Source organism: Oncorhynchus masou, chromosome 2, assembly GCF_036934945.1.
Source record: "Oncorhynchus masou masou isolate Uvic2021 chromosome 2, UVic_Omas_1.1, whole genome shotgun sequence".
Classification (NCBI taxonomy): Eukaryota; Metazoa; Chordata; class Actinopteri; order Salmoniformes; family Salmonidae; genus Oncorhynchus; species Oncorhynchus masou.
Window position 1 is genome coordinate 31,192,304 of NC_088213.1, and position 12,097 is coordinate 31,204,400.

General features: G+C 39.9%; 1 protein-coding gene across 1 annotated transcript; it reads right to left on the reverse strand.

Annotated features, from left to right (window-relative positions):
• Positions 1-3,447: 3,447 nt before the first annotated feature.
• mc1r (melanocortin 1 receptor) lies at positions 3,448-4,464 on the reverse strand. The gene has a single exon (XM_064985922.1). The coding sequence runs from the start codon at positions 4,462-4,464 to the stop codon at positions 3,448-3,450; it is 1,017 nt and encodes a 338-aa protein (XP_064841994.1).
• Between the last annotated feature and the right edge of the window lie 7,633 nt (positions 4,465-12,097).

Here is a 12,097-nt window from a genome sequence, read left to right on the forward strand (position 1 = left end):
AATCCAGAAAATCACATTGTAGGATTGTTAATAAATGTATTGGCAAATTATGGTGGAAAATAAGTATTTGGTCTATAACATATTTTTTAATGGTGAGAACTTGCACAATTGGTGGCTGACTAAATACTTTTTTGCCCCACTATAATTGTATTCTTGTATTCAAAATAGTGTCTTCAAATATATTGATACCTGAAATAGAAAAATGAAGTAATTATTATCTTTCAAAATGATTTAATAATATATTAAAAGTGATTGAAACTTTATTTGGAGGACTTAGAAGAGCAGTGGACTGTAGGCCTTGATAGAGACCTCTCCTCTTCTCTGAGAGAGGAGGCAGTTAGACAGATGGTCAGCCCAGGTTACACTGAGGACAGAGAGCTTGTGGGCCTTTATATGGACAAGTGAGACACATACAGTATTTAAGAGGAGACTAAATTAATTCTCACATAACATCACTTGTGACATGAGAAAGATTGAAATTACACTTCTGGACCAAAATAGTTTTTTATGAAAAACATTTTTATCCACAGGATCACATACTGACTAAAATAAATGAGGATTGACATCAACAGACATTACTGGATTAAGAAATGTATGACATGCAATATGTACACTGTACATAAAATAACAAGAACAATACATATTTTAGGATTAATTATGTTATTATTAGTATTGAAATAATAATAGTAATTATTAATTATCAATATTACAACAATATTATAGCAACAAATGATATCATGACAACAATAGTGTTATAATTATATTGTTATCATGCGTACTATCACTGTCCTCATTACTGATGCTGTTATTAAATAATACACCATCATGAGCTGAAATAACAAGTCCCAGAAATGTTTTATACACACAAAAAGCTTATTTCTCTCAAATGTTGTGCACAAATTTGTTTACATCCCTGTACGTGAGCATTTCTCCTTTGCCAATATATTCCATCCACCTGACAGGTGTGGCATATCAAGAAGCTGATTAAACAGCGTGATCATTACACAGGTGCACCTTGTGCTGGGGACAATAAAAGGCCACTTTAAAATGTGCAGTTTTGTCACACAACACAATGCCACAGATGTCTCAAGTTTTGAGGGAGCATGCAATTGGCATGCTGACTACAGGAATGTCCACCAGAGCTGTTGCCAGATAATTTAATGTCAATTTCTCTACCATAAACTGCCGCTAACGTTATTTTAGAGAATTTGTCAGTATGTCCAACCGGCCTCACAACCGCAGACCACGTGTAAACACACCAACCCCTCCACATCCGGCCTGGGTGGTGGTTGGGCCTGGCTGGCAAATGGTTGGTCCTATGGCTTCACCCCTGATTGGCTGGGCCTAGCTCCTCAGTGGGTGGGCCTGGATGACAAGTGGGTGGGCTGCACCCCTGCCAAGTCATGTGAAATCCATAGATTAGGGCCTAATGAATTTATTTCAACTGACTGATTTCCTTATATGAACTGTAACTCAGTAAAATCTTTGAAATTGTTGCATATTGCGTTTATATTTTTGTTCAGTATATATTAGTACAATTTGACCATAGCAATATGTTGAAATACAGTAAAAAGTCATCAAATGTACACATTTACAATGAGATAAGTTTGAGCCTTGGTTCTGACACACAGCCATAAAATAGCATGGATTGTTTAAAGGGATGACTATTGATACCTTCTTGAGGCTTTTGAAAATGTTATAAATATGTTGAAACATTCAAATTATTCAGTACATCCATAACACAATTAAAAAACAATTAAAAAACATGGCTAGTCTACATTACATTACAGTCTACATGGGCTAAACATTTTTTTTCTGTCTATGCATACATTATTATTTGCATTAAAATGGTGAGGATAATCTTAAAATGTCTGATCTGTTTCAAGATTGGATTTCATGTAAATAGTTGTATTCCAAAAGTTTTATTTCAATTTATAGGTCATTTTTGTCAAAGGCCTAAGTGGGCTAAGTTAGGCCTAAATCATACTGTGAAACGTCTTTGTACATACTTGGAAGTTGGATGTAAACTAATAATGAGTGAATAAATAAAAATGCAACTCTCTATATAGACCAATTAGGCTATTATTGGACTTCACAATGCACTAATTGTATTTAATCAAAACGTGACAGAATTGTTTTCTTGTACAAAACACAACTTAATGACTCTCATATTTGTGCATCTTTCTTTGACTCCATACAAAGCATTAGGGCTAGTGTATATCAGTATGCCCATTGATCTTTTTCTTCAACAATAGCCTCTTTCAAACAACATCCTCTTCCCAACAACATTCTGGGAAATTCATTCCTATTTTAGACAGAACACTTGCTATATCTTATTTAAAGTCTATTTCCAGTGTCGGCTATACAATTAAAGCTCAAATTACTATTTGTTCTACATAGTACACTGTAAAATAATCATGTTTTTATGCTAATTTACTGCCAGCCATTTACCTGTAAATTACTGTTAAAAAATGTACAGTATGTTACCGTAAATTCCAAAGAAACTTTGGTTTAACAGTATATTACTGTAGTACATTACTGTAAAATTTACAGTAATGTACTGTTATAACAAAGTTTCTTGGTGCCTGAGAAAACTGGACCCGCAGCCTTTACACACATTGGCATCTTTGAAAAAGTTGTCAGTTGCTGTTATATGGAGATGATAACTAAATAGCAAATTTGAGGGTGTTAAAATCACGGTGTTGAGGTAAAAAGTGTTGTGAGTGTTATATCTGAGTGTTGATTCTGGTGGGATCAAATCAAATATTCACTTAGTCACTTGGTGAAGGCTAGATGCCTGAAAGCCATCGAATGCAACAATCATGTCTCTGTCACTAACAAACATACAGCAAAAAAGTAACCCTGGGAAATAAATATGCAGTAGTTACACCCGAAAATGTTAAAACAACACTCCAAATGAGTTACTGTAACACCACGTGTTAATTAGCTAACACTGAGAAAGTGTAACAGTATCAGCTCTTATAAGGTGTTAATTTAAGTCGGAATTTGCAACACCCATTGTGCTAGGGACCAATCACTTTTGGGGTGTTGGTTTATCAACACTTTTAAAAGGTGTTAGTTTAACACTAGGCTATTTGAGATGGTTACTTATGATTTCTAAGAAGGTTATACATTTAACACTGTGGGAGTTACAATTCTGATCACACATTTGCTGTGTATAATTAGATATAGATGCTTTAGATTATGGTTCAAGCATTTGTTCAACACGCAAGTATGGCATATATGTATGGCTTGGCCTGCAACATGGAAGAGGCCAGGGGTTGGTAAAATGTCCCATACGTGGCACTGTGCCGTTTTGCGCAATCCAACCTGAGGTCTCATAGTTTATTAACTATGTATTTCAGTTAATTCAACAGCATTGGCAGGCATTCGCCTAATAGTGCCGCAAATGTCAAACAATCTGTTATTCCTGAACAAATCCTGCAGTCACGTGAACTTCCATGGAAATAGACACTCAAGTATGGAATCGCATCGAAAGGTGACGCAGGAGCAGAAGAGCAGCTCCTTGAGTGTCTTGCGCAGCTCCTTGCTCCTATAGGCGTAGATGAGCGGGTCGATGAGCGAGTTACAGATGATGAGGATGAGGAAGAGGTTGAAGTAGCTGAAGAAGCAGGTGCAGAAGGGGGTCGTGGGGCAGGTAAGGATGAGAATAAGGTGGAGGAAGAAGGGTCCCCAGCAGAGGATGAAGACCCCTAGCAGGATAGTGAGCGTGATGGCGCCCTTCATGCTCGTGCCCTGGCGGCGAGACTTGTAGATGGCCATGATGCGCCGCGAATGCACGTGCGCCAGGATGAACATGTGCATGTAGAGCACAGCGGTGAAGACAAGAGTGATGCAGAAGAAGGTGACGAGGCATACAATGACGGCGGTGTGCGAGTGGTAGACGATGAAAAGTATGCTGGCGGTGATGCTGGTCAGCCACACCATCGCGATGATGGTCACGGCGCGCTGCGTGGTCATGATGCTGTGGTAACGCAGCGCGTAAAAGATGGTGATGTATCGATCCGCGGCGATGGTGCACAGGAAGGACAGTGATGACACCACCGAGCTGCAGTTCATGATGTCGATGACGTTGTCCAGGTGCCGCAGCATTTCAGGTGTGACCACTAGCAGCCCGTGTTCGGTGAGCAACATAACTATGGTCTCCACTACGTTGGCGACGCTGACCAGCATGTCGGAGACGGCCAGGCAACATATGAAGTAGTACATGGGCGAGTGCAGATTGCGGTTCTTGATGATGGCCAGCACCACTAAAATGTTCTCCACCAGACTAATGAGGCCCAGCGTCAGGAACAGCTCCTGTGGAATGCGGAGCGAGCAGGTCGTAGAGTTCTGCTCCCTGGCGCCGGTGTTATTGGTGCTGTTCTCACTGTACATGGTGAGGGTGCTCAGCTCCATGTGGTGGTGCATGATGAAGTTATGTTGAGACGTGTTGTCCATCATGTCTGCTGCTCTCTGCTGTTGTAGGCTATTGGATGAGGTGGAAAGAAAAAGCCTTAAAATATTTTCTTTGTGGTCTCTATAGTGTAACAGAATTAACTAGTTATTCTATAGACATCCTATCATTTTCAACTGGACTGTGACCGCAGGGAAAAAAGAGCACAGAATGTGAGGTGAAGGTAGTTTAGCTCACGTTCATGTCGCAACCCTGAAATTGGAGTGATGTTTTCCCACAAACGGAGGTCTCCAGAACGAACTTTAACACAGGGTGAAGAGCCCAGATGCTCACAGTGGAGAATCATCCATGTGAAATTGTCTCTTTCCCAAGTAACTGTTTAGATTCAAAGGTTTATCCAACTGTAATTTGCGCATATTCCATGTATGGTATTTCCAAGTGATGAGAATCCTAGTCTGAGTCTGAATACAGCTCCTTGGTGCTGGATCGCATGAGAGAAAATCCTCTACCATTTAGACGTCCAAGTAGGCTCCAAGCAATCCTAATGCGTGAACTGAGGCCTATCCAAGTGAGCTCTCAGGCGCATAACGTGACAGTGGGTTCTTAAAAGGGTCCACCGCATTTCTAACTCCTCCTTTCTCATAACGAAAGCCAACCGCATGATTCTCAGACTGACACAAACTCTAATGAACGCGTGATCCCGCATGGAAGTGTTTAACAAGATTAGGGAGTAAAATGGATGGAGAGAGTGTAGTATTGATATACTTACTAATCGCCTGAGCAGAGCATAATAATAATTCATTAAGTAATTCTAATATATAGTAGAGAACATGTTCCCCAGCACTAAAATGGAATTTACCGCGCACTGTGCACAACTGATGTGACCAATTGATTTAGACAATGCATACTTCAAGTGCCTCAAATACACGAGTGCACAAAACATTAGGAACACCCATGGGACACTCCAGACACTATGGAAAGGCTATTATTACACATGCATCTGCCTCAGCCGTGTATCATATATAGGATGTGGTGGTCATGGTCTACACTGAGTGTACAAAACATTAGGAACATCTGCTCATTCCATGAGACAGACTGACCAGGTGAATCTAGGTGAAAGCTTTGACCCCTTATTGATGGCACATGTTAAATCCTCTTCAATCAGTGTAGATGGAGGGGAGGAGACAGGTTAAAGAAGGATTTTTAAGCCTTGAGAGACAATTGAGACATGGCTTGTGTGTGTGCAATTCAGAGGGTGAATGGGCAAGACAAAAGATTTAAGTGCCTTTGAGCGGGTATGGTGGTTGGTGCCAGGCGCACCGGGTTGAGTGTGTCTAGAACTGCAACCCTGCTGGGTTTTTCACGCTCAACAGTTTCCCGTGTGTATCAAGAATGGTCCACCACCCAAAGGACATCCAGCCAACTTGACAACTGTGGGAAGCGTTGGAGTCAACATCCCTGTGGAACGTTTTTGACACCTTGTAAAGTCTATGCCCCTAAAAATTGAGGCTGTTCTGATGGCAAAAGGAGGTGCAACTCAATATTAGGAAAGCGATTCTTAATGGAAACCGACAACAATGATAAGTACATTTAAAAAATGACACGCTGCGCTCATGTATTTGGACGGGAACTTTACGCACAAGTGCACAATTGTAAATTAATTCATGATTATGGCTCAAACTGTTGCAGTGTTTTTCTTCTTTGATATAATTGCGAAATACATTTGTAATTACAATAAAGATTGTAAAGGCTCGCAAACATGATGTTTGTTGTCTGCCAAAAAAGCGGTAACCCAAAACAAATGGGAGGGGATTTGGATAGACAAACCCGATTGAATGGGTTGGTCCATTACGCATGAGGGTTTTTGTAGTGACCTAGTTGCAGCAGAGCCACTTGGCATTTTGACAGGTTTTGTGTGTGTATGTGTGTGGGGGGGGGGGGTGGGGTTACACAACATCTCCTGCGTCCCGAGCCGATTATAACAGAAGGGCGGGCTCTTTTCTCCGCTGCATTGAATCGATGTTTTTTCTTCTTCATTACAATCTCTATTTGATTAAATGTTTTTATACCGTGTAGTTGAGCAATCAAGAAAGCGTTTTTTTCCAACTTCAGAAACCCTTCGCAACACTACAAGCGGAGCCTCAAGTTAATGATGACGCAAGAAGCTGCCCACGCAGGCTTCAGTAGCCTGCCTACACATGGACAAATTGAGTTCGAGTGTTGAACCAGCCACCCAATAACAATACACAGTGATTCATTCAGGACAGACTTTGGACTCATGAAGCAACATCACTTTAAACCAAACCAAAACCATAACAAAATTAAATATATCATTTAGTTGACAATGTTCATAAAATATGTCCAAAACAAGATATATTTGTTAAAACTTGTGACAGCTGAGAAGTGAATACTCACTGCTGGAGGAAACCACATAAAGAGTTCTGAACAAAGTGCCAAGTGTTATGGCTCCAGCCTTTGAAACAATCCTTCTCAGTGCTTGCATACCCAGCCTCTTCCTCTAGCGATTTCATGGGAGATATAACACACACAAACTGCAGTTTGTGCAAAAGGCAGCATTCTCTCACCTGTGGAGAGCAGCAGTGTCAACTGTAAGCAGCCAGACTGTCCATAGTTCGAGTGTAATAGTGGGAGAATCCTCCATTCACTCAGGGCCAGACACAGATCTGTATCAGCCTCTAGCTGAGGAGCACCACTCCTACCTGGGACTACAACTTCAGACCTGACCAGACCGACTCAACATCTGGGCCTATCACACAGTCTGCAAAAGGGGCATCCAACTACCATATGTGTGTCTGGACTGTCACTCTGTCTGTCAAAGAGAGACACAAGAGGGGTTGGATGGGGTAGGACAGATGATAAGTGATGTGGCTAGTGGCAACCTGTCATTTAGGGCAGGTGGAGCAGAGCCCCGCCTGTTTTGAGCCCCACCTGTTTTGAATGTTATTTTGGCATTAATACGATGTAAAAATGTAAAAGAATACTTGAGTTAATAAAGCCGCATTCAAACATGGTCTCTTTTTTGCTTTCTTGAGGAAGGCAGCTCCAAAATGCCTAGCTCAGTGCTTTCTGTGGTGGTGGGGCAGCCAGCGGAAAATATGGAGCTTAGGGGTTGGTAATGTTCTCTAATTGAGCCGTGATAGGCTCAGTGTTCTGTCACTCATGGGGACACTACGTCACCACAAAATCTTCGGGGAGAGCTCGAAAATTCAACCCCCTTGGGTGCTGCCATAGAGTTACATTATAATTGCCCATACAGTAGCTCTTTTCCAAGATTAAAAGGATAAACATTCAACATTGGCCATGCTGTCAATCCATAATGAATTCTGCTTTGAACGGTCATCCAACTCGGAATTGCATGTCGGGAACTTGGGCCCCTTTCTAGAGCTCTGACCTGAAGATCACTGACGTCATCATGATTCAATCTGGGTTTTTTTTTCAAGTTCCCAGTTGTCTTGAAAGCACCAATAATCCAGAGAATGTCAGACTTTAATGACAAAATTTGCCCACGAAGGACCGCCGCGCAACCTTCCTGTTCAAGTGAGCACAGGACAGAGAGAATGCCAAGAATGTGCAAAGCTGTCATCAAGGCAAAGGGTGGCTATTTGAAGAATCTCAAATATAAAATATATTTTAATTTGTTTAACACTTTATTGGTTACTACATGATGCCATGTGTTATTTCATATTTGTGATGTAAGAGCGTCTGCTAAATGACTTAAATGATGAATGAAATGATAATGTCTACAATGTAGGAAATAGTAAAAATAATTTTTAAAACTTAAATGAGAAGCTGTTCTAAACCTTTTGACCGGTACATTAACCCCAGTTCAACCTCAATACACTGTTAAAGGTCTATTACAAGTTCTGACCAACGCTCCTGCTGCTTCACAGGGTGTTTCTTAAAGCAATGTCTCATAACCAAATATAGTTATTTTACAGTGGCTTTGAACTAACCATGTAATAGTACATCCCAGCAGGCAAAACTATCAGCTTTAACTTTATAATTCTAAACACTTACAATCAGGGGTGGAAATGGAAGAAGTCTGGGAACTCACCATTGTCAACACCCCCCCCCTCCCCCCAAGGAGAAACTGAATAGATCAAGATGTACTGAATTTATCGATTTCCCTGGATTTAGTTATTTACAGTTCTGAATGTTCTGTAGTTTATCTAATCCAGTAGAGGAATATTTACCCACATTATAGAATTCTCTAGATTTCTCGATGTACCGTGATGTAGGCCTTCAGTTAATTCTGAATGTTAAGAACCTTTGTCTTGCCCAGAGGGAGATTTATTTGACAAGTTATAGATATACACTACTCTTCAAAAGTTTGGGGTCACTTAGAAATGTCCTTGTTTTTGAAAGAAAAGCAAATTTTTTGACCATTAAAATAACATCAAATTGATTAGAAATACAGTGTAGACATCGTTAATGTTGTAAACGACTATTGTAGCTGGAAACGGCTGATTTTTAATGGAATATCTACATAGGCGTACAGAGGCCCATTATTAGCAACCATAACTCCTGAGTTCCAATGGCATGTTGTGTTAGCTAATCCAAGTTTATCATTTTAAGAGGCTAATTGATCATTATAAAACCCTTTTGCAATTATGTTAGCACAGCTGAAAACTGTTCTTCTGGTTAAAGAAGCAATAAAACTGGCCTTTAGTCTAGTTTAGTATCTGGAAAATCAGCATTTATGGGTTCAATTACAGGCTTAAAATGGCCAGAAACAAAGAACTTCCTTCTGAAACTCATCAGTCTGTTCTTGTTCTGAGAAATGAAGGCTATTCCATGCGAGAAATTGCCAAGAAACTGAAGATCTCATACAACGCCGTGTACTACTCCCTTCACAAAACAGCGCAAACTGGCTCAAACCAGAATAGAAGGAGGAGTGGGAGGCCCCAGTGCACAACTGAGCAAGAGGACAAGTACATTAGAGTGTCTAGTTTGAGAAACAGATGCCCCACATGTCCTCAACTGGCAGCTTCATTAAATAGTACCCGCAAAACACCAGTTTCAACTTCAACAGTGAAGAGGCGACTCCGGAGACTCTTTGTTTCTGGCCATTTTGAGCCTGCAATCGAACCCACAAATGCTGATGCTCTAGATACTCAACTAGTCTAAAGAAGGCCAGTTGTATTGTTTCTTTAATCAGCACAACAGTTTTCAGCTGTGCTAATATAATTGCAAAAGGGTTTTCTAATGATCAATTAGCCTCTTAAAATGATAAACTTGGATTAGCTAACACAATGTGCCATTGGAACACAGGAGTGATGGTTGCTGATAATGGGCCTCTGTATGCCAATGTAGATATTCCATTAGAAATCAGCTGTTTCAAGCAACAATAGCAATTTACAACATTAACTGTCTACACTGTATTTGTAATCAATTTTATGTTATTTTAATGGTAAAAAAATGAGCTTTTCTTTAAAAACAAGGACCTTTGTAAGTGTCCTGAAACTTTTGAAGAGTAGTATATGTCTCTGATAGTCCCATCCTCCTCTGACACCGAGGTTCACATAGAGCTGGGAATGTACTTCATATCACAGTGAACACTACCGACCATTTGCTCGTGGGGACATGTCTTAGCAGGGAAGAGGGTAGACCTCACATGAACACCCCTCGTGACCCAGGCACTGCAGTAGCTGCAGGTAAACTCTGGAACAAGGCCCTCGTTTGAACAGCAGTCTACCAACTGCACCCACAGCATTACACCATGTGGTTCTTTTCAAAAACAGTAGAGAGAGGATGTATGTGTGTTGTTGATGTGGGTGTCTTTTAAGCGAGTACGGTTTTGAGTGTGTGTGTGAATAGCTTTGTACCCTTTCACTCTGCTTTCATTTATACATCCTCTGATAGGAACCAGCATATTCCTGGACTATTTCAAGGGAATGAAAACTAGGCAATTACGCAAATGAGTATCATGGGATGGTCTCTTCTTTTTGCCAGATGGTCTTTCAAGAACAATAACTTGGACTCTTTTAAACCCCTGGGCAACATATCACTTATCAAATTACTTGGAAGAATCAACGACACACAACAAAAATACGGAGGAAATAAAACATCAAAAGTAATATGGGACAGTGGTGGAAAAAGTATCCAATTTGTCATACTTGAATAAAAGTAAAGATACCTTAATAGAAAATGACTCAAGTAAAAGTGAACGTCACCCAATAAAATCCTACTTTAGTAAAAGTATTTGGTTTTAAATATACTTAAGTATCAAAAGTAAAAGTATAAATCATTTAACATTGCTTATATTAAGCAAACCAGACAGCACCATTTTCTTATTTTTATTGACGGATAGCCGGGGGCATGCTCCAACACTCAGATATCATTTACAAACGAAACATTTGTGTTTAGTGAGTCCGCCAGATCAGAGGCAGTAGGGATGACCCGGGATGTTCTCTTGATAAGTGTGTGAATTGGACCATGTTCCATTTTTTTGCCAATTGTGCCGTCTGGTTCTCTGAATATAAGGAGCTTGAATTAATACTTTCACTTTTGATACTTAAGTACATTTTAGCAATTCCATTTACTTTTGATACTTTAGTTCATTTAAAACAAAATACTTTTAGACTTTTACTCAAGTAGTGTTTTACTCTGACTTTCACTTTTACTTGAGTAATTTATATTAAGGCATCTTAACTTTTACTCAAGTATGACATTTTGTACTTTTTCCACCACTGGGAGAGAGAACGTTTGGTTGAAAATAATCTAGAATATTCCCCCCAAATGAGGAGTGTAGCCAGCTAAAGGAGGACATGTGGCATCTGAAATTCATGATAAATTATTGAATACAACACCCCACATTTTAACTAATGAAGTTAATACTGAAAATCATAAAGCTTCGGTGGACAGATATTCCATTAGAAACAGGTTAGTTAAGTTCACCAACAAGATCAAAGCAATGCTGTCAAAACAACTTTTGACACCCACGAGACCAGACAGAGAAAAATAGTGCTCATGAATGCAGGGTGGCAAAATATGCCTAATAAATATCCTGGTAATTCCAGGGTAACTAGGGGTAGAGAGTCATTTTCCTAGTAAACTGATATTGGAACAAGCACCAATAGAGCATACAGTTGAAGTCGGAAGTTTACATACACTTAGGTTGGAGTCATTAAATCTCATTTTTCAACCACTCCACAAATTTCTTGATAACAAACTATAGTTTTGGCAAGTCGGGTTAGGACATCTACTTTGTGCATGACACAAGTAATTTTTCCAACAATTGTTTACAGACAGATTATTTCACTTATAATTCACTCTATCACAATTCCAGTGGGTCAGAAGTTTACATACACTAAGTTGACCATGCCTTTAAACAGCTTGGAAAATTCCAGAAAATGATGTAATGTCCTTAGAAGCTTCTGATAGGCTAATTGACAGATGCATGAGCAACAACTGACTGACTATATATCAGATAACACCTACCAGTTAATCTTCTCAGCATCAAAGACTTCAAGATAAGTGTAAGGACAGATATTTTGGGATGATAGACACAGATAGCCTTGCTATTTCTAGACTGATTACCACTCACCGTGCAGCGAACACTCATGATCAGGCGGCTTGGGAGGCTAAGACACAGAATGAACCCCCTATTGGCCTGGAAAGAGATTCATTATGAAATATGTATTTTTACTCAAGTCAGTA